Genomic DNA, 24841 nt, shown 5'->3' on the forward strand with positions numbered 1-24841 from the left:
CAATTTTTATGATAGTTATTTTCTTTTACAAGTGTTATTTTTGCTTTTCCAAAATCTATTACATATATTTTTACTTAAGCGTTAGAACTATGCTAATATGATTTTTCTTATTAAGTCAACCATTATTAGAATTTGCCTTTGGCATATTTTACTGCTAACACTATTTTCTAAATTTCTTTTTTTCACTTACTGTATTTTTTTCTATTGAAACATGATTGTGCTCAACATTATTTGTATTCAAGTTGCTTAAACATATTTTCTTGGATATAAGTTCTTTTTCATTTATTCTTGTTATACATAGTTGGGCAGAGTGCATCCAGTTCACAAATTAATTTTAGTGATAGCGAAATAATTCTCCATCGCAGCAAACATTTTTTTTTGTAAGTGTAGTAATCTGTTCCGCTATAACTAAATGCTGTGAAATACGCGGCGCTTAAAAAATTTGATCCATTTATTTAATGCATTATGCCCAACTATGATTTTGAAAGTTTCTACACTTAAGTACTCTTGCTACTTGTTGGATTTATAGCAGTTTGTTTTAGATAATACTATAGATTTTATTGGATAAAGCATACTAATTACGTAATAGGAAACTTGTTCAAAAGATTTATGAATTTTTCCAGAGTTGGACATAATATGTTGCATTGTATTTGCTTTTAATAAGCCGCATGTTTTTTTTCTTGCTAAAATCTAAATATGTATGTACATGTACATATACCTCAGTAACAACTTAATCATAAACATTTTATTAATATTTATATAAAATTAATTATTTTTTAAAAAATTAGTTACTCTAAATTGAAAAACATTGATAAAGGATAAAATTTAGGAAATATTATTTGCTTGTAATTTAAAATTCATTTAAAATATGTATGTTTTAATTTCACATTGATTGCACTTGTTTTTTTTGAGTATTTTATAATTTTTTTTATTCATATAAAATAAAATAATGTATTCTACATCTTCAAGTTAAAATACATTTTTAATCAAATTAGTTTTTACATTTATTTTAATTTATTTCTTTGAGTTTTTAGCAGGTTCTTTTTACTTTCATTTAAAATTTAATTACTTTTTTATGTTTATTTAACTAATCGTTGCTTTTATCTTATTTTCTGTTATTATGACTTATATTTTTATAAAAAAAAATACTGTTTCCAGCGTTGAAACGATCCCGAGAACCAGCCAGATATGATCGCCAGAACAACTCTGAAATGCTCAGAAAACAGTATTGGTATGATACTTAGGACAATCCGAACACATTTTTGATACGATCCTAAAATTGTGCCGAAATTATTCGAATAAAGTCCCCATGGATATCCGAAGTTATCCCAAACAAAGGTTCGGGAAATAGTCCCTGCATGATCACAAAACTACACGATCCGAAACTAGATTAGGAGTGCCACTGCTCAGTTTTTCGAAATTGAGGTCTACCTATATCTCACACCTAAACCAAAAGGGAGCTAACTCAAAAATCTGAAATTTTGAAGTTATGAGTACCACCGGGCTTCCCAATTGAATACCTACCGAACCATATACCGGGTTTTTTAACATCTCCACTAATCAGCGAGAAAAAGGCTTTGTAAAAATTAAATTTACATTGGCGTATATATATGTAGGAGGCAGTCATCTTTTTAGCGCTTTTTGGATATTGCGATTCTTTGAGTTGATCGTTGTTTTGTTCTAGCTGTGCGATATGACTAATATAACTCGGTCCCATGGAGATGTAAAACAGTAGTTAGTTCATGAGGGAGAAGAGTGGCAAAACAGACTGTGAAGGAGAAGGAGATAGAGAGAAAGAGGTGCCTTGAGGGAGAAGGGGGTGGTGAGAGTGATGAAGAGGAAGAGAGGGAGGAAATGAGACAGATATACATAGGTATAAGGATATAGTGAGGTAAATGAAGGTTGAGCTATAGATACATTAAAATGTTTAAAGGTGAATTGGTTTAGCTAAAATGCGGACCCAGTTAACACTAGGACCCGTGTTTAAAATATGTGAGCTAATTGCTTACGGTAAGGGCTTTGTGACAAAGGAACTTTTTTTTTCGATAGCTCAATCTGCTTCCAATATATAAATAAAAATGTGAACAAAACATATTGGTGGTGTTTTAAAATAACATGATTTTTGTACCAATACCTGTAACTATTAGAGATCTTAATGTGGACCAGGCGTAACTTTAGTAGGCGTTTTTAAAATGCTGGCATAAAACGTACGTTACGAGAGAAGTCTATGGCATAGGGTTGTTTCAGTAAACACTTAACCTGTTGCGTGTTATACCCACAAGTGGCCTTGTGGTATATATAAACGCAGAGGTAGAGGCTAGAGATCTATCTAAAGGTTGTGGTTTTGGTAGCTTTAAAGGATAAGGAACTTGAATGAGAAAATGAAAGTTTGAATTTATAAAAACTTAATAGGTAAATTAGAGGCTGGGAGAGCTGGGAATGGGGGAAAGATGGGAACTTTTTGTATTTTATTTTGAAATTTTCAGTTGAAAAAGTTCTGGCAGGACAACGTTTGTCTGGTTAACCTAAAAAGCTACATAGAGCCAGATCTTGCTCGAACTCGAGTTTCTGTGTAATTTGATTCCGGAGAAAAAACCAAACAACCCACCCTTAACACGTAGAGTCGAGTCTGAGCGATTACCACTTCCCATGTACGAGGCCCAATATTGATATGGCACGGCAAAATTTGACAGCTTTGTTATTCGTATTAAGTTACCTAGCTTTGCTCGGCAACGTTTCGTTGTGCTGAGAAATATTTCTAATAGTAACCTGCGAGAAATTGCAATTATTCATTTAAAAGAAAATTATTTAAAATTAAGTCGAATCATGTGTAAGATTTTTTACGAAGATTTTTAACTTTAATGTTCTCCTTTAAAGCTTTAATAGAATATGAGTAAGTAGAGTACTATTTCGTCTAACTACCCCAACCCTAAATGGCAACCCTACTCAAAAATGTCTCTATTTTAATGTGGAGTGAAATACCTTTTGTTTGATACCCATATCTCATGCAATTTTTTTTAATTTCGAATAGGTGGCAATCCTAAATGGCAACCCTGCTCAAAAATGCGCCTATTGAAATGCCGAGTGAAATACCTTTCCTTTGATACCCATATCGGCATATCTCATGCAATTTTTTTTTAAATTTCGAATAGGTGGCTTACCCTAAATGGCAACCCTGCTCAAAAATGTCCCTATTGTAATGCGGAGTGAAATACCTTTCAGTTGATACACATATCGGCATATCTCATTAAATTTTTTTTAAATTTCGAAAAGGTGGCATCCCTAAATGGCAACCCTACTCAAAAATGCACCTCTTGTAATGCGGAGTGAAATACCTTTCGTTTGATACTCATATCGGCATATTTCATGCAATTTTTTTTAATTTCGAAAAGGTGGCAACCCAAAATGGTAACCCTACTCAAAAATGTCCCTTTTGTAATGCGGAGTGAAATACCTTTCGTTTGATATCCATATCGGCATATCTCATGCAATTTTTTTCTAAATTTCGAATAGGTGGCAACCTTGTGAAACATTCTGATTGGTAACACCTAGGTAGAAAGTCTTAGGAGGTGATACATTATCTCTGTGCCAAATTTCATTTAAATCGGTTGAGCCGTTCCCGAGATCGCTCGGCTATACTAACAAAGAAAAATTGCTCGTTTAAAGTTATAAAGATATTTTTTTTCGTTTTATTTTATTCACTTTATTTATTTATTTATTTTAAAATTGTTTCAACTTAATAGTTATTAGCTAGTTATATCATTTTTAATTTTATTTACTAAATAAATTTAATATTATTCTTATTGATTACCAAGTTTGTGTCTGTTATTATAATGAAATTATTATTAACTTTTTATTTTTTTTATATAAATTAATTTTCGGCCAATATTTACTTTAAAAATTATAAATTTTTTTTATAATGTTTTATAGATACAATTGAGTTTTTCTTCACTTCTCTCTTACAACTACAATATGTCTGTATGAATTCACTCATTCAGCATTCAGCTTAATTTTGGTTCTCTTGATTTAATTCGTTGTAAGCGAAACAATAACATTTTATGTTTACTACCTAATAATAATTAAATAATTTATTTTTTTGTTTGTGTTTTTTTTTTTTTGTTAAAAACTATTGCAGCACAAATTCCAAAGCTTTAAATATAATTTAAAATAAATAAATTCATTATGGTGGTTTCTAATCATTCGCGTTAGGCTGAGAGTGTAGTTATGAATGTATGTCAATGTATACTAGACTGGGTTGGTACGCATACAAAAGAAAAGTTGCTAATGTCCGCCCCTAAATTTGAAGATTATGTTGAGAGGGTTTCGGAACAATTTTTTTAAATTTTTTTTTGATCCTTCGAAATACAGCCAAAAAGATTTTTTCGTTGTAACTTGGTTATTTGACGTCCGATTTTTAAAATTGATATGTCTTTATTTTGGCCTTGAGAATCTTCACATTTCCGTTTAATGTCCTTTTAAGCTATGAAGTCGTTTTCACATGATTAGGCCAGCTAACAAAATTTTATCCCCGCTAATGTATATTTGTTTCCTTACCAAGCGAAAGTACTTGAAAATTCAAGAAAATGTTGTTTTGAAATCATATTACTAAAATAATAAACAAAGAAGTTATAGCACTTTCAATATTTATTGCAACTGTTATTTTACCTGATTTTTATTATACTTTGACCTGAAACTCATGATATTTTTGGAGGAAAAATTGCAGGGTTTGCATTGAAAAGTTAATAAAGATATGCCAAATATCATGAATAGGGGAAATGAAAGTAAATAAGTGAGTCAAACCTGTTGTTTCGTATTTATAATATTAACAATATGCGACAAAATCAAATTTTTTTCTGGGTATTGGACAAACCCACTCTTTCGTAGAGATTGAGGCTTAAGTAAACAAAGTACTATCTCCGTTTTTCGAAGTTAGCCTCCAAAAAATAGATATCGGCTTACGAAGTTTGAAGTTCGAAACTCGACATTTCGAATTTTTATTTTATTTTTTTGTTAACGCGTTCAGCAAATTGAACAAGTAAAAATGTGGGCGTGGTCCGCCCTTTTCCCTTATTAGAAGAGCTGGATTCTTTTTTTGAGAAATTTAGTATAACAGCTGCTATACGAGGTGAAAAGTCAGAAGTCAGAGTCTGACTGTATTCAGAAGTCAGAGTCTGACTGCAATTTTTCCTCCAAAAATATCATGAGTTTCATGTCTAAGTATAATAAGAATCAGGTAAAATAACAGTTGCAATAAATATTGAAAGTGCTATAAATTCTTTGTTTATTATTTTAGTAATATGATTTCAAAGCAACATTTTCTTGAATTTTCAAGTACTTTCGTTTGGTAAGGAAAAAAACATACATTAGGGGGGGTAAAATTTTGTTAGCTGACCTAATCATGCTTAAAAGGACATTCAGCGGAAATGTGAAGCTTCTCAAGGCCAAAATAATGACATATCAATTTTAAAACTCGGACGTAAAATAACCAAGTTACAACGAAAAAACCTTTTTGGCTGTATTTCGAAGGATCAAAAAAAATTAAAAAAATTTTTCCGAAACCCTCTCAACATAATCTTCAAATTTGGGGCGGACATTATCAACTTTTTTCAACCCAATCTAATGTACACACTATATAATTATCTTATTTACTTTGCAGTTTCTTTTAATTTGTAATAAATGCACAGTTCCTAATTGAATTTAAATTTATTTTTTCTTTTTAATTTGTATAATTTTTTTCTGCAATATTCGTTAATCAATTTTCTTGTCGTGCTTTTTTATCAATAAATACAAATATTCACACAGTTATTTCAGCAAATAAGTTTATTAGCATATGTCCATCAAAAAACTTAAATTCCAGCGTTTTGTTTTTGTAAATACAAAATTGTTTATGTTAAATGAAAAAAAAAAAGAAAAAGTTGTACATTTTTATATACATAAAGTATGATTTCTGCCTCATTGAATCGTATGTTAAAGATACATTTCAGTATATATGTACATCATTTATTTGCCTTTTATAATTTTTTAATTTCAATTTTTGAATACCCAAGGTATGGATTAATATTTTACTTAATTAAAACTGCATTTATAAATATATGTATGACATGAAATATACACACAAAATATATATATATATATATATATATTGCCTATAATAAAGAAATTGCACAAATAATTTTTTTCTAATACTTGTCATATGTAGCGAAACCTTTTTTACGATATTATTTGTTTTAAAGCTTTTATGGAAGCAAACGTAAAAAGGGAGTGAAAAAGCTCTAGAGTGTTAAAGCATAAAAAAAGAAATAAACAAATAATTTTAATTTAAAATAAAAATTAAAACACAAATCAAAAAAATATGTTTGCAAATTTAGTGTTATGTTAAAGCTCCTAAAGCTCTATGTAACTAGTGAACATATTTGTGCCAGATATACATCATGAAAAATGCACTCTAGACACAAATTAGTTTTTGAGATTAGGTTAGGTTGGCTTAAGAAGCAAAGGTTAAGAATTTCCCAAATTTCATGCCAGAAGCTTTCACTTTAGATTCATTTTATTTTGTTGACTTTCCTGCGGGGTGTATAGTTTATGTATACTTTAACGATTTTTTTTCTTTCATTCATATTTTGATTTACGGAATGAAGTGGCAAATTTTCTTAACGGTTTTACTCTTTGGCAGAGGTTTGGCAAGCTCTTCAAGTATATCTCTGCTTCGAAAAGCTTCTCAGCAAAATTAGATCTGCCTTATCAAATGCTGTTCTGAATTGTACGCCACGTTATTACTAGTAAAATTTATTTGAAATTAAGTAGAAGTGAACGATCCACCTTAAATCATCCTCATCATCATTATGTAGCGAGGACGAAGGGAGTTTAATTATTCCACCACCTGATTCTCGAAACTCAGTGAAGGTCTTCCCTTCATTTTTCTTAAATAACACAAGTGTCGACAGGAATATTTTTGGAGCCAAAATGTCTTATTTTATTCATATAACAAAAATCAGCAGGAAAGTCTTTGAACTGCACTATGGTGAAATTTTCTTTAAAATGCTTAAAGGGCCATCTCGTCTTTCCTCGACACGATCTTTCTCCAGCAGGTTATCGAAAAAGCGTTTACTCAGAAATATCAATCGTTTTGTCTGCAGTCCAATATATATGCAGCTGAGAAGCAGATGAATTCACTATTATTTTCTCCTCTTCCTAACCTAACATGTTTAATGGATCTCTCAATCATCCCGGTGGGCCTATAGCAATTTTGGTTTCTCAATAGCATGTTCCACTAAGCCTAGTTAATATACTGTCACGGATATTAGCATCCCTAAGCTATACCATCACTAAGGCGATGCTAAGCGATGTTTACGTCAATAATCAAATCATGTATACACATATATAAGGCAGCCGAGAGATGTCACACACAGATGCATTTACTTATACGCCTATGTGTGTGCGAGAGACTGTAAACTACAAACTCACATACATCTGAGAGACGCTGAAAAGTAGAAAATTGTAAACAAGTAGAAACTATATGAGAACTATAAACACTCGAAATAGTTGGTAAGTTCTGGAAATAGAAGAGCCTAGATGTATGCAGCGTAAACTATAAAAGCGGCACAAGCGAGTAAGACGTAATTCAGTTTGATTTGAGTTGTGAAGCAGTTCCGATTAAGACGATATCTAGCGAGCAATAGCAGTATTATTTTGAATAGCAGAGTTTCATTGAGCTATCAATCAGTGTGGTTATTAAGCAAGCTATTCGTTGCACAGTTTGAGTGTTATTGTGAAGTACTTTAATAAAGGCCATTTTGCATTACTACAAATTGGAGTTATTTATTCAACAGTTTAGTGATTCGAACTTAGCAGAGGATTGCAAATAAGAGGATTTGCAAGTAAATTCGTTACAATTGGTGTCAGAAGTGAGATTGTTGAATAAATTCCGAAGATTGGGAATACAACTTGGACATGGCAAAGTTCAGTGAATTGAAGATCCAGCAACTGAAAAAGGAGTTGGAGAACCGTGGATTAAATACAACCGGCAATAAGATCGAACTTCAAGCACGGCTACGAGAGGTAATGCAGTCGCAAGGAATTGATGTGGACGAGTTTGTCTTTTATCCTGATGGGGACGAAACAACAACAAAAATTGAAGAGAAAAACGAAACATCGCAGACGGTTACCAGCACAGACTTGAACATGATATTGGCTGCAATATCTGCACAAACATCGACAGTAGCATCAATGTCGTCGCAACTGGCATCCCAACTGGAAGCGCAAGAGGCACGTATAACAGAAATGTCATCGCAAATATCCACCAACATGTCATCACAATTGGACTCGCAGGAGACACGCATAACATCGAAGATGGAATCGCAGGAAACCCGTATAACATCACAATTGGAAGAACAGAAGACATATTTGGTATCTCAACTGGAAGCGCAAGAGGCACGTATATCTGAAATGTCGGCACTAATTTCGGAACAGGTATCATCGCAGCTCTTTGTGAAACTGGAAGAGCAGGATGCAAAAATTTTACAACTCGAGGACAAAATTGATGCCGAAATAGAAGCGTTAAAAGGTCGTATGGAGCAGTTACAACTAAACCGCCCAGCTGTTTCAGCAAGCAATCCAAAGGTAAAAACACCATCCTTTGACGGTTCTGTTCCTTTCCAGGTCTTCAAGCTACAGTTTGAGAAGACCGCAGCAGTGAACAACTGGAATGCGGAAGATAAAGTTGCTGCACTGTTCGTGGCATTGAAAGGGCCTGCAGCGGAAATCTTACAGACGATTCCAGAGTATGAACGGAACAGTTATGAAACATTGATGGCTGCTATAGAACGACGTTATGGAAGCGAGCATAGGAAACAGATATTCCAAATTGAGTTGCAAAACCGCTGCCAAAAAGCAAATGAGACATTGCAGGAGTTTGCTTCAGATATTGAAAGATTGGCTCATCTTGCAAATGCAGACGCACCCGTGGAATACACTGAAAGGGTAAAAATCCAGAGCTTCATAAATGGCATACGAGATGTGGAAACGAAGCGGGCTACATATGCGAATCCAAAACTAAGGTTTGCTGAAACGGTATCGCATGCACTGACTCAGGAAACAGCCTCACTTTTGAGTAAGCCAGTGTACAAAGCTCATCGCGTGGAAGTGGAAAAGCCAGACTGGGTAGACGCAATATTGGAAGCACTGAAGGGATCTCAACAGAAGAATGCCAGAGTTATTAAATGTTTCAAGTGCGGCAACCCAGGTCACATTGCACGTCATTGCGATCTTGGTCCTAATAGTTCCAACAATGTGGGTGGCCGTAAACGCAAAGCTGGCGGAAATGAGCAAGAGCGTGTCGAATGTAAAGAACGAAAACTTGCCGCGGCTATTGAATGCCCTGTGATATCTGTGTCGCAAATTGGAAGGAAATCAAGCAGTCTTACCGTCAGAGGGAATGTGGATGGCAAAGAACGAGTACTGACTGTAGATACGGGCGCATCTCATTCCTTGATCCGATCTGACTTGGTCAACAGGAGAGTAAAACCGTTACCTGGAGCAAAGTTGCGTACGGTCACTGGCGAGTATAACCAAGTTCAGGGAGAAGTGATATGTGAAGTATTGATTGGGAAGGTCATGGTTCTACACAAATTTGTTGTGGCGGAGATTGTTGATGAAGTTATATTGGGAGTGGATTTCTTGGTTGACCATGACATCAAGATCGATATGCAGAGAAGGGTGATGTGTTATGAGAACCAAGATGTGCCACTTAACTTTAGTTTGGAAAAAGGGTTCAGCAGTAATCGGGTACTGGTGGAGAAGACTCGACGAAGGCCACGAAATTCAAAGGTAAAGGTTGATGGAACAAATGGGCCAAACAAATCAAAACCGAAGGTACCTGTGAGAGAAACACTGGCATTGAAAAGCCCTAACGGACTTATTGAAACGAAGAAAGAATGCAAGGGTGGTTTCAAGCCAAGGCACACTACTGTTGTGAAGCGTCGGAACGATACTGATTATGCAAAGGAAATCCGTCCAGCGCAAGCTCTGCGAAGTAGTTCTTCATTGGTCAAGCAACAGAGTGCGAGGGAACGATCCAGGATAATGAGTAGTAGGATGAAACACAGGTACGACAAGGAAAATAATTCGAAAGGTTTCTTGGCGGGAGATTTGGTACTGCTATACAACCCTCACCGGCGGAAAGGTGTTCCATCCAAATTTCGGTGCAGTTGGGAAGGCCCGTACAAGGTTGTGAAGAAGATCAGTGATACCATCTACCGCATACAAAGCATTGAGAAACCACGGAGTAGAAGAGTGGTACATTTGGCGATGCTAGCAGCGTTTAGATCGAGAGATTTGTCTGATCGGGACGATCAGACTTAGGTGGAGGGCAGTGTCACGGATATTAGCATCCCTAAGCTATACCATCACTAAGGCGATGCTAAGCGATGTTTACGTCAATAATCAAATCATGTATACACATATATAAGGCAGCCGAGAGATGTCACACACAGATGCATTTACTTATACGCCTATGTGTGTGCGAGAGACTGTAAACTACAAACTCACATACATCTGAGAGACGCTGAAAAGTAGAAAATTGTAAACAAGTAGAAACTATATGAGAACTATAAACACTCGAAATAGTTGGTAAGTTCTGGAAATAGAAGAGCCTAGATGTATGCAGCGTAAACTATAAAAGCGGCACAAGCGAGTAAGAAGTAATTCAGTTTGATTTGAGTTGTGAAGCAGTTCCGATTAAGACGATATCTAGCGAGCAATAGCAGTATTATTTTGAATAGCAGAGTTTCATTGAGCTATCAATCAGTGTGGTTATTAAGCAAGCTATTCGTTGCACAGTTTGAGTGTTATTGTGAAGTACTTTAATAAAGGCCATTTTGCATTACTACAAATTGGAGTTATTTATTCAACAGTTTAGTGATTCGAACTTAGCAGAGGATTGCAAATAAGAGGATTTGCAAGTAAATTCGTTACAATACGTTTCGTGGCAAGCTCAATTTAAATTCTTTCTTAAAACTGTTCTCTGCTTGCAAAGCGAAACATTGAGATAGCCTGTGAACACCAGCGAGGCTCGCTAATGATTGATCAGGAGATACTTTCAATATATCCCAGCCGCAGTTTCTTTTTTTCTTTCTTGAGTAGTCCATGCAGTTAATAATGAGCTCACCACTCTTGGAGCCCGTTTCATACTACTCTTGCATATCGTCTAATGTCGTTGCGTGCCGGTAGTCGGTTGATGTCCATTTCTCAGATACTTGCAGTTGTTTGGAGCTTTTTTGCTGTCTTTAAGATATGTAGATGCACCAAGTTTAACAGGACATTATGGTCGTCCTAAGCAGCGTTATTCTATGCATTGGTTATTTCTAGATGCTAACCTTAACACCTCCCCAACCGTTTCTCGTTTGTTTAGGCTAAAAAACGAAATACACAGTTTTTACACAGAAACGCTAACTTGATCATTTAAAGTACATTCTCCTGACAGACATTTCTGATTAAAACTCAACTTTAAACAAAATCCTCAAATCAAAAATTGTAGCAGGGAAAGGCACAGGGAAGATTTTATGAGTTTACTCAAATTTTTTTTCTACATAAAACTACTTTTTAATTGCTTAAGACGAAGTGAAATATATTTAAATATACAGTTATAATATTCATGAATAACTTTCGACATCCATCCAGTATGCGATACACTTTATACAAAAAATCTTTGAACAATAACTGATAGTTTTTGAGCTAATAGTAATTGACAGAAGTCATATATTATAAAGACGAAAAAATAAATTTAAAAAGCTTACACAATAAGTCCCACTTGCAGAACAACAAGTTATCCTTTTAACTCAGAGTTATTAAAACAAATTTCAAAAATGTATGAATTTAACCCCTCATGAGAACATCACTTTGATTTTGATTGATATGGAACAAAATTTTCAAAAATTCGAAACTATAAACAATATTTTAATAATGAAAATACCTACTCAATTATATTATATGCCAGTTTTCATTCAATATATTTGTCTTATTGTCAAAAAGATTTAGAGGTGATAGTTTTTTAAGAAATGTGAGCGTTAGTGGTGACAAACTATCGATAACACACAACTCACGTGTATCGAAACCAACTAAACCTATATCGACTATTTGATCGAAAACCTCACAGCTTAAATTTGTACTAAGAACTAACTATTTAAGATAAAAAATATTTAGCCCAACAAACCTCGAGAAAAAATATTTCTCCAACCCTTATGTAAGGTATAGTCCTCATGTTGACATCCAACATCAATCTCCAATAATTGTCAACCTTAGAGAAATTGAAAGCTTTCAAGTTGATATCAAACACAGTTGTCCGTTATTCTCAAACTTTTGGGAAATTTATAGTTTTTAACGTAGTACCCTGCATCTTTCTCCATTTATTCCCCTCCTTTTGAGAAATTTATAGTTGTCAGGTTGTTATCCAACATTATTCTATATTTCTTCTCAACTATTGAGAAATTAATAGTTTTGAAGTTGTTACCCGAAATCGTTATCCTCTTATTCTCAACCCTTTGAGAAATGTAGTTCTGAAGTTAATATCCGCCACCCACCATTCTCCATTTTTGCTCTATCCTTTGAGAATTTGATAGCTCTCAAATTGATACCCATATGTTTCTCAACTTATTCTCTACCATTTGCGAAATTTATAGTTCTGAAGTTGGTGTGCAAAATCTTGATCCTCTTATTCCATACAATTTAAGTAATTCATAGTTCTCAAGTTCTTCTCCAATATCATTCTTCTATTGTTCTCGACCTTTGAGAAAATTATAGTGTTGAGGTTGATACCCAACATCGTTCCCCATTTATTTTCTGTCTATTTGATATTTTTCAAGTTCTCAACTAATTCTCTAGCCTTTGTGAAATTTTCAGTTCTCAAGTTGATATCCATTTATTCTCAAGTTGATATCAAACATCATTCTCCCGTTGTAACCTAACCATTGAGAAATTTTAAGAAAATTTAAGTTTTCGAGTTGATGCCCCCAAAAAATAAGCAAAGACTGAAAATTTTGTATGTGAATATAAATTAAATAAATATTTATTGTGTTATAAATTAAAACCCATGCCTTAAATAATTTTGGTGAATGCCTTTTATTAGGGCTGTTCAAAAATTTTTATATTGAAGTGCAAATCACAATACATTTACAAAATTATGTGTGCACTGTCACTTAAAAAAAATGTTTAAAGAGTCTTGATGGTACCTTAATGACTAAATTTTGAATTAAAATTTTTCTCAGTGCTACAATATTTAAAAGCAATTTGCTGTCAATTTGTTAGTATAAATTTGAATATCATACCGAAGTGCTTTGGTTTCATATGGCACTTTCACATGAAATATAGGCGCTTTCATATGAATCGAATTTATGTGTAGGGGCATATGGGAGTGCTAAGAAATTTGTTTATAATCAAAGTGAGAATTTGTAGCTGTGCCTATTTTTCAGGGTAAAACAAAACAAAAGTGCTATAAAGGTATAAGGGTTGAGCAGCCCCATCCTTTTATTCTAAATTGGATCTTTCGTTTAGAAACAATTCTTAAGATTTGAGGATATGTATGTTAATTCTCAACTTGAGTTCTAATGTGACTCAAGCCTAGAACTTTATTGAAAATACATTTTAACATTGCCTTCTTTGATTTCATGGCGGCCACCGTGGTGTGATGGTAGCGTGCTCCGCCTATCACACCGTATGCCCTGGATTCAACTCCCGGGCAAAGCAACATAAAAATTTTAGAAATAAGATTTTTCAATTAGAAGAAAATTTTTCTAAGCGGGGTCGCCCCTCGGCAGTGTCTGGCAAGCGCTCCGATTGTATTTCTGCCATGAAAAGCTCTCAGTGAAAACTCATCTGCCTTGCAGATGCCGTTCGGAGTCGGCATAAAACATGTAGGTCCCGTCCCGCCAATTTGTAGGGAAAAATCAAGAGGAGCACGACGCAAATTGGAAGAGAAGCTCGGCCTTAGATCTCTTCGGAGGTTATCGCGCCTTACATTTATTTTTTTTTTTATTTTTCTTTGATTTCATTAAACGCTTTCGACACAGCCAGCAATCTTAATTTTCTGTAAGACCTCGAAGAAACAAAGCTCTGCTTGAGATTACAAATTAAATTATTTGAACGAGTTTTAGTGGAGTTCAGTATAAGGACACCTGAGTCAATGAATATTTTAAAAAATATCATGAAAGCTTTTCTTTAACTTTTGCAATAATAAATTAGCTTTTTTATTTGATTGCCAGATCGACATATTTCCTCCTCTGAAGCTCAGTAAGACATTGCCCACCATCGATAGTTTGCCTCCACTTTTATTTTAGTTGCGAACAAACTCAGATAAGCTCTTCTTTATTTACGTGCATAGCAATTATTGATAACCAGTGTACATGCATAGAAGATATATAGCGTGATGCGTATTTATGTGTATATTTTTCTGAATATTTTTCCATTTGACTATTACAATTCAAATACTTTTTATTTTGTATTAGAAGCAAATTGAGTTTGTAATATATATATTTTTTGTTTGCTGAGAATTGAATTCTTTGTAGACAGGTCAGGCGGCGGAGATAGGTACACATATCTACGTCTAGGTTTCAATATTATTTTAATGCTGTATTAGAATAACAAATTTTTTTTTTTAATTTTATGATATTTTTTTGGTTTTATTGATCTTATTCTAGCTTATATACTATACTTAGAGCTAATATATTTCCAGATGTAAATATATTGCTATTTTTTAGCAGATAGTTTGAGCTTGGTCTGAAAATTTTTTAAATAAACAATAGATTGAAAATTAAAAAAAATAAGAATTCTGAGGTCATGAGAAAAAAAATTAAGTACTTAAGTCCAAAAAGGACAAGCGCGACTTAAAAAAAAAAATATTAAATTGAGGCGCAAATAACCTTCGAAGAGATTTTATGTTAAGTTTCTCTTCCAATTTCCTTTTAATTTTACCTACAAAGCGGGACGGGACCTACATGTTTTATGCCGACTCCGAACGGCATTTTCAGGGCAGCGGAATTTTTACTGAAAAAGCTTTTCATGGCAGAAATACACTCGAAGTGTTTGACAACTCACTGCCAAGAGCGACCCCGTTTAGAAAAACTTTGTTCTAATTGAAAAAAACTTGTTTCTAACATTTTAACGATGTTTTGCCCGGGGCGTGAACCTAGAATCCTTGGTGTGGTAGGCGGAGCACGCTGCCACCACAACGCAGCGGCCGCTAGACACACACGCGACTGTCAACCTAAATTAGGGGACAGAAATCGATAGTTTTGTAACGATATTTTGAAGCATTGAATGGCCCTACTCTGTGGAAAAAGCGAAGCTTTATTAGTTCCCCCACCTGGTTAAGGGGCTTAGAATATTTTCGGGGTAGGATTGCCTGTGGCGTGAAGCGACTACAAACACACAGACAAAAGGAAACGAGGGCTAAAAATGTCGTTTCAATACCAGAAGATACTGTTGTCTTAGCGTACCAGATTAAATCAAGTAAAGGATTGCCCATATCCATAGCACTTTCTAAGGTTCTCAAATATTACTTTATTATACAAATTTTTCAGATACATAAAAGCACTGAATTTTGCAAAACCTAATTGTAAAGGCTCTGGAGTAATTTCCTTTTTTTGAAAGGACTATATTTGTATCAGCAGTTTTCGTAATTCTCACGGTGCTACCATACAATTTAGTAAATAAGTATGGAAAGCACACTTTTTCAGAAGAAACTCGATGCTATCCACCAGGGCCTAACACTAGCTTTAACCCTACGGATTCGGCCGTCAGTGCGGCTGTAAGCAAAACGTATTTGAAACAAGCGAAAACATATTAAACATATTCAAAATCTAGCCGTTCAATATCTGTCATGCTCTAGGGGCGCCCCTTGCTATATGTTTGCTAAGACCAACATATTCTATATCTTTCCCGTGATATGAACCAGGGATCTATTCATTTGAAAATCGTATGAATGGTTCATGTTGCTAGAAGAAGAAAGGGAGGGAAGATAACATATAATGAAATATGCAAAAATTCGTGGAATACTAAGCAGGTAAACGGAAATTTGAAAGCTAGTGGAAGAAAAACCAACAAGCAATAAAACGACATAAAACAAAAGTAAGAAATAAGATGAAAACGAAAAACACAAATCGAACAAGTAAAATGGGACATGATACAGACGAGCGTGGAAGAAAAAAATAAATAAATGACAGAACGGAATTAAAAAAAAAAATTAAATAATAATAATAATAATAGATAAAAACAAAAAAAATATGAATTCTGTGGGGAGAATGGGAATTGTGAAATGATACAGATAAATAAGAGGGGGTTGGAATTTACTGGATTAGAAGAACAGTGCCAAGAAAAATATTAAGGAATTACTGTTTTAAAAATAATATTATAATTTAGTACTAGTTTCCCACAAATCATTTAAATTTAGATTTCTTGCCTAACCTACAAAACAAGTTGCTAAAAGCGCTTTTGCTTATGAAAACTAAGTTATTTTTAATGATTATTTTCCTTACCAATTATTTTAAGAGTACATGCATAACTACACTTACACTTTTTTATTATTATTAATTAATATTTTTTTTTTGTAAAATTACTTATGCTATAACTTTAACGTTACAAATGCTAATGATGTGTATTCGCTTAGTGGCCTCAAAAGTGGCCATTGAAATAAATGTACAGCTGCCTTACCTAAAATTAGTTATGACATTTCATACTTAACCACATACTTACTTAATAACTAATGAACTTAAATATATATATTATATGCTAGTTAAACTTACATCAATTACAATTCTTATTTTCTTAAAACATATCAATCGAGTATTTATTTTTCACTTGCGAAAATATTCCATTTTCTTTTCCACTTTTCATTTACCGTCTAGTTTTATTAATAAGTTCTGTTTACTAATTAGTAAATTCGCCGGGGTTTGCTTAGCTTATATGTAAATTGCATTTATAATAAATTTTTTTTTTGTTCACAATACTAAATATTCACTGCCATTCGAATGGGTTTTCGCTTTCAGAAAAATTTTGCAAGCGTTTACTTAATTATAAAATAGTTTTTAAATTAATTATAATACATACCCATAACCAAAATCGTTGCTTTTATTATTTTCTCTTTTTAAGTTTAGTAATGCATTGTGTTGTTGGGCTTAAAGCCTAAATTTTTTCTCTGCAGAAATAAATGTATTTCCCGGAAATTGGGTCGACTCGATTCGTTGCGTTGCCAACATTCGCACATTAAATCGTAAATTTCACGCGGACAATTAAGCGGCATCGGCAGCACCTCCTGCGGGAGAAATGAAAAAAAACATAGCGTTTAAGTTTAGTAAGCTATAAAGGTCACGATATTTCTCGAAAACAACGAGAACTTCGAGACACGAGAAATCGAGAACTCGGCTTCTCGAAATACTCCTATTAGACCTCAATTTAATCGCTGCATTGTCGTGAAGCTCGCAAGTCTGTCGAGTACTTTGTGTTTCGAGAACCAGAAGCCGATACTCGCGATAAATATCTTCTCGAACTAATTCGAGAAATTGGAAGCTCTAGTAAGTTATAAAACAAGTGATATGATAGAAAAGTTGTACAAATATACATAACATAAACTAAAAGAGCCAGGAATCATCATATATGAGATGATGTTTCCAAAATTGCTATATTTTAGTAGCTTTATATCAGCATTTTCTGAAGAATGTACCTATTTTCAATACAATTTTAAAATATGATCTTCCATAAAACAGTTCTGAGATAGGGTGTTTTTCAATTTACAACAACTGATGGATTTATCTTCCATACTACCAAGGACTTTACTTTTTCTATTGATATTGCCGTAAGTCGAAGTATTACGATACTCAAATTTCAGGTATTATGTAAGAAGATTAGCGCAGGCGAAGTCCCTGTTCTCGAAGCTGAGGTGTATATAGTATATAGTGTTATCGCACAAGAAAGCGAGATTGGCTGAAATGAAACAGGCCTAGGGAATTAAGTTTACCAAGTCAAATATTGGTATAACATTTCGTGTTCTTTAAAACCGATACACAATTTAAGGTTTAATACTTTTGGGGTTGCCGAGTTAAGTAATATCAAAAAAGGAGTGCAATGTACTTCAAAATGTACACACATTTTTTCAAATGAAATTTGAATACTCCGACCGCCACTATAGACAGCACCAAGAAGTATGAATAGAAGAAATTAGTTCACTTTTTCTGACGATCCTAGGAACTACGCTATCAGAAAGAAGTTAATGAAATAGGCTTAGGTATATAATCTTTTTAAATTTAGAAAGCTATTTTATCATCAAAGACAATATTCTTACAGAGCGGGTAACAGTTTACTTGGATTGAGCGGTCTATTACAAATAATAGTGAACAAACAGAGAGCGAGAGAGAGAGAAAGCTACACAAAAATATTTAACTGCTCGCTCCGAAAATTGTTAAGAGCAGGCACGAAATTGAAACTCTCACTGTGCTGGTAAGAGTAAATTCTTCGTCGTGGTAGTGGTTTAGTCGTTGATTAACGAGCAACGATGCAAGATGTTTGTACGCATGTTCATTAACACTCAAACATTAATTCGTAAATACGTATGCTATAAAAATCTTATTTTATTGCTTGAGTCTGACAAAAAACTATAACAAAATATATTGCTAGCATTTAACAATTCAAAAATGTTGCCATGAGCGCTTATTTGAAAGAAATTAAATGCTCAAATAAACAAAAATCTCTCTCTATGTTGCTCCTTTGCTTGTTTAGCGACTACTAAACGAAAGAGAATATGTATATGTGTGAAGTGAGCGTGAAACAATTATCAGGTTGCTGAGCTTCCCAGCTAATCGATGGAGCCAGAAGCAGCTTAGCTTGTGGTATTTCACAATTTCACAAAAATTATGTGCAATAATAAAGCTCTATAGAAAATTGACTGAGATCCTTGATTTGCGATTATTTTAAAAATGCCAATAATACAGAAAAATGTCTTGGAGATTGATATAAATAAAATTTTTCGGCAGATATTCTGCCAAGTATTCGTTGAAGCTCATATGTTTCACGCTACTTGATCATTGGATCAGTACTCTTCGCGGAGTATGGCGGTATTATTACGAATATAGTATCCGTATATTCTTTGACAGTTATGCATCGACACAGCACGGGATTACATTCATTGCGCGCGCTTCCCAAGGCAGCCGGTTCTATGTACCGGAGCGACTCGGGATTTTTCCCGTCATTTCAGTATAACCTGATTTGATTTGTTGCGTCCCTCCCCCCTCTCACATTCAAGTCGTCTCAACATTCATTGCGGTCCCTCACAAACAAGCTGTACGAAGAATGGAGGCATCACGAAAATCCCGGAATTATATCTTGCAACACAACACATCGTTAAAAAAATTGGAATTGGTTTTACAGTAAGAAACCCGATTTCAAACTGTTACGTTTACTCTTTCGATGTTATGCCTTTGCCAATATCAAAACTCATAGATTTTAAGTAATTTCTTCGTACTAATTTGTTTTCTACAACTAATCAATTAAATCATTAAGTTTCATGGCAACAAATGCTCTTCAACACTCTCACATCTGATTCACTATAATTAAATTTATTTCTCGTGAACTTACGTGCAATTTATCATCAGCATAGATATGTCCGATATTCTCAATAATTTTCTCATCTGTCAAATGCTCGTAGGGTTGTTCGCGTGCAAATGTTAGTATTTCCCACAGCGTTACAGCAAATGACCAAACATCTGATTTTGATGTGAATTTACCCTGAAAGGAAGAAATTGGCAAGAATATTGAGTTTATTACTAAGAATTTTAGTTTTCGATTACTACAAGATTTGAAGCACATCTTCCGTCAGAAAGATACATGCAACAACTTAAGTGGACATTTCTAGTTAAGTTAGTTAAAGTTTTCTAGTAAATAAATAGTTCTATTGCATATAAGTACATATATACATAAGTAATACTAATTAGAAAATGTATTATTACAAGTGTAACTTTCATATTCGACATAATTCCATCCGCTCCAATAATTGAAATATTTATCAAAGTTATGAGTATTCGGCGTAAATCAATATTTTCAATAACTCAAATTAATCGTAAGTAAATAGTAAATCAATATTTTGAGTAACACAAAATAATTCATACTAATAATTTGCACCAATAGCAACATCTGCAATTTCATTTAAATGCTTGAATGCATAAATTTTTGCACAGATGGTGTTTGTATTAGGATTATTTACAACTTGTTTTGTAGCATACATTTTAGTTCATTCGTTCATTCATTTTCAAAAGTTCATCTTGGTAGTGACAGCAACTGACAGGCAAGGTGTTTCCACCCAACTATATGCAGTTCAGGACTAAACCCTACTTAAGAGGAATAAACGGGCCTTAAAAGTGTGGCTGTGTAAGTCATCTTGAATTTGAGATCTACAAATATATCGCCATCTAAAAAGTTACTACGATTCTGGTTCGTCAAGTAAAATAAATTTCTGGTTTTGCTCCACGGCCGTTTTTTGTTGAAAGCGAAAACAAATTTTCCTTTTCATCTTACGCGTTTCGATGCTAGTTTGCACCTACTTCAAGGAGATTTTATTGTAGCTATAAGGACACTCCCGAAAGGCCTTGGGGAGTGTTATCGATGTTGATGGCCCCTTACCAGATGCAGATCAAGTACGTTCCGGTAACAAGCATCATTAAGGCACCAGCCCGACCATCTCGGGAATGATTTAGCATGACCACATGAAACCTTCAAGGCTATACCGCCCTCCCACCCCATAGATCCATAAGGAACTTAAGGTCGCCATAGCCTCGGCTGTTAAAGTAACAGGATTCGCCACGGGTAGGTGAGGTTGACAGTTGGGTTGGAGAAGCATTATTTTGCGCTCCCAATACCTTGAAAGTGTTGCGCTACACAACCCCTTGAATCAATTGGGTATTTTGGCCGCCTCATACGACAGGCATACTTGCCGCGGGTATATTCTAGGCCCCCTAACCCGCAGGGGGTCAAGGAGTTTTTCGAGTCAGCGAGTATATTTGGCAAAACAAAAAAACAACACTAGTTTATTTGACAAAACACGCCAGTTTATTTGACAAAACACGCCCGTGCAACTAGACTCCCTGAAAAAGGTGCAAAAGCATCGAAACACGTAGGACACGAAATACATTGCGTTTACCTCAAACAAAAACCGGCCGAGCTCGTTAAGTGTTCATCAAAGCGCCACAAAATTCTTATAAAGGATGATGGCCCACATGTTAAGCAGCGCTACACGGCTAGATAACTTTATATATAGAAGCATCTATTAAATCGCTGACTTTAGTTGAGGCGTGGTCGTAGATGATGGGCGTAGAGTTGGGCGAAGTATGTTGTAGTGGAATCATTGATTCCTATCATACTTAATTGTCCAGGTTTTGCCGGAACCAAACAAAAGTATTTAGGTCTCGGCTCACTGTTAATTTCGGAGGATTTATTCAGGTTCGAGATCGGTGTTATTGGAAGTTGTACCATATAAAGAAATGAGTGCCTCAATTGCTATAGCTTAGTCGCCATTATCTTACAAAGGATATTCACGCCGTTCATAAAAGCTTGTGCTATGGGGTAGCTACTACTCAATCAGACTTGGCCATGGATCGCAAATAAAGATTTTATTAAGTAGGAGACGTTTTGTTTTGGAATACTACCAACAAGTTCTTCCATTCTAATATAGATCTACGTATCAATACTTTCACATTAATAGCAAACTGAAATATATATGAGGAACAAGTTTAGATCTTTCAGTGTGCACCTTCTTAAACTTTCATTTTTATTTAACATAGGGAGCATCCTATAGTGACTGGTGGGACATTTCGACCCGAATTTGACAAAAAATTTATGTGATTTTTCTCAAACTAGTGATTATAAAGGTTTTGAAATGTTGCCACCTAAAGACATGAGTATATGAAGCCAATGAATTCTACAACATAGGAGTGTAATTTACACGAAACACTAGCATTTTCTTGGAGTGACGAGTGGGACTGTGAAATCATCAGCATATGTAAGAAGATGCCTTCACTTCCCAATTTCAGACAAGCTAGAAAAATCTGTTCGAAATTGGTTGTATCATATTCTTTATTGAGGAAGTAGGATTCCATTTGTCCTTGAACGTAAATTTTATATTTTACAAAGAAAAATTAGAAGCTCATTTTAACTCGTGACAGCTGGGACAGATTATATTGGGAGCATTTAATGTGTGAATATATTTCAACTGACTGACTCACTTTAAATATTTATTTTAATGTGATAGAATTCCTAGAGTATATCTGCTTCGTGGAAGAAATGGATCCTACACTCGGAGAGTCTCGCAGTGAGGCTTAAATATATCGTTCAGTGCATAAAGTATTTCCTCCTTCCACAAAACTAAAGCAAATATCTGTTTTAAGATTTTCATGCATTTAGTTTTAAGTTTTTTTATCGATGGTGTATTTTAAGTCGGATTGACCCATTGACTACAATACCATGTTTCAGAATTCGTTTGAAGAATGCATTATTTCAGAACTTGTTTCAAAGTGCTCTGATTCAGTATAAGATTAATAGATTTCGAGCTGAGCTATGGCGTTTATGAAAAAAGTTTTGATCTAGGAAAAATAAAAAAAGTCCGAGGTGGGATATCTTAAAAAGAAAAACTCCGAGACAGGGTGTTCTCGACCTAACAGCCAAGCCTGGCCGAATTTTAAAGTTAGCTAATCATTTCATTTGGGAAACCTTCCATTCCAGTAATCCTGATACCTGTTGCATCTTACGAAAACTTGTTTCAAAAAGATCCTATTTTAGTATAAGGGACATATTATGTATGACGCCGTGACACTTTGCATTGCAGTCACTTACGTTCACAGTCGCCATTATTTAATACCAAAAAATTCATAGAGGCATTCAGGTTTACTCGTTGCGTTATACATAATCCGCCCCTAAATTTAACATAATTTTGAGCTGAGATAAATCGTTAACTTAACTATCTTTGAGATAGGTCGTTATTCAAGAAGCGGCCATTTTAAAAAAATAAAGTTGAATTATGTCGTTTTTCAATTTAATGGAATTGTGAGATATGGCGCTAACGAAAAAAAGTTCTGAGATAGAATTTACACTCAGGGCCTCATTCTCTATTACGACACGCACGTTAGTTTCGCCTCAGAAACGAATCGCTAGTGTATTTGCACTATGTTGAACGATGATAACATATCATTTGACAATTGCTTTTGCCTTCCTGTTTGACATAAAGTAAAAAACGTAAAGGCCGAACGAAAATAATAAAGATTACCATTGCTAGACGAAATCGTTTGGAGGCGAATCGTTCGTTTGAGCCATCGTGTGCAATACAGAATGAAGCCCTCAAACATGAAAGGCTGTTCTAGTATTATTAGAGGAGCCATGACAGCTTTCAAAGTAAATTAATATTTTGGCAAGCTTTTCATTGCAGTAATCCTAAAACCTATTGCTGCCAATAAAATCTGTGGGGGAAGATCGAAATGACAGACCGACCTCCTTAAAGTTGCAAATAATGCATTTTCGTCTTTGCCCCAACTACTGCCGTGCAGTGACTCAATATTTTTCCAGCTTTTTACTTTCATCGTTGTTTATAATAGCGGACTATCATTGACTTTATGTTGGCTTCACTCTGATCTATTTCATCCAAGTTTTAAACGGTGTAGATAAAGATTTGGCTGGGTAAGTGACTAGTTTTCTCGGATGGCGCAAGTCTGCGCATTTTTGTTAGAATCGCAAAATCTTTGTGGTAGATTTTGGAAATTGCCTTTAGTATATTAAGCCCCAATCGGTCACATAATCCTCCGTTAGAAAAAAGCAAAACTCCAAGTTTTCTTCATTGTGTTTGACTCATTCATGTCTATGTGCCTTTGTACCATTATGCAAGATTTAATATTTCAGGATTTTAATTTGCCAAAATTGTTAGTTTCATTGCAACTACAGCTCTCTCTTCCTACCTCATGCCAACATCTAATATTCTTTAATTTGAACTTCCATTCCATTCAAAGTTCACAGTCATTTTATTGCCGTTTTTGTGCTAGCAATTTAATTCCACCGATGCCTTTTTAGAACTATTCGTATATCCAGAACATTTAGCCCAAACACTCTTTCGCTCATTCCAGTTCAGTCATTCATTCATTCACGCCGTCATTGCTTGCCATTCATTTAAGTCATTGCTCCCGCGCTTAAGTATTTAGTTTATTTGTGCTATACACAATCAGTTTTCTATTCGTAAAAAGATAGAGATGAGTGTTTGCTGTCAGCAACACTAGACACTACCTTGTAGTTTTAACCCTTTCTATAGCACTGATGCATAAAATCCCAACTACGAAAAAAAAAATGAAAGTCCTCCTTAACCGCACTTTTACGGGCAATTTGTACTTTTCATAGAGAATTACTATATAATAAAAAGAAGAGAAAAAAATAGTAGCAGATATTACAAAGAGCTACTCATTCAGACAGATAAAGACGATCACAGCCGAAAAGCGTGCACACAACTCGAAATTAAATGCTAAAAGAATTGACTGGAAAAAGTGCTTAAGCGCTTAATATAAAAACTAACTGTAAAATTTGTACATAAAAGTATGAAAAAATTAAAATGCTAGCAAATGCGACAGTGAAAAAAAGGAAATAAAATAAATTAAAAAATCACCAAAATTTTTACTGCACATAAAATGTAGCAGTTTGTGAGTATGTAGTTGTGTACAAAACAGAAAAGATGTTGTAGTGTAACGTTGAATATATTCTAAATCCCATCCGGTACGACTTCGTTTAGAAAATACGCGCTAAATGAAAATTTATACGCCTGGTGTGCGGATTACGCGGA

At 34.4% G+C, this 24841-nt stretch overlaps 1 protein-coding gene across 1 annotated transcript in view; it reads right to left on the reverse strand.

Annotated features, from left to right (window-relative positions):
* The window catches only part of LOC137239342 (discoidin domain-containing receptor 2-like), a 500380-nt gene that overhangs the window by 91277 nt on the left and 384262 nt on the right, over positions 1-24841 (reverse strand). The window contains exons 15-16 of the mRNA XM_067764529.1: positions 19615-19764; positions 17095-17299 (exon numbers count right to left, since the gene is read on the reverse strand). Coding sequence (XP_067620630.1) covers positions 17138-17299; positions 19615-19764 — 312 coding nt within the window. The 3' untranslated portion in view covers positions 17095-17137. The remainder of the gene's footprint in view (positions 1-17094; positions 17300-19614; positions 19765-24841) is intronic.

This window comes from Eurosta solidaginis, chromosome 2, assembly GCF_040869045.1.
Source record: "Eurosta solidaginis isolate ZX-2024a chromosome 2, ASM4086904v1, whole genome shotgun sequence".
Classification (NCBI taxonomy): domain Eukaryota; kingdom Metazoa; phylum Arthropoda; class Insecta; order Diptera; family Tephritidae; genus Eurosta; species Eurosta solidaginis.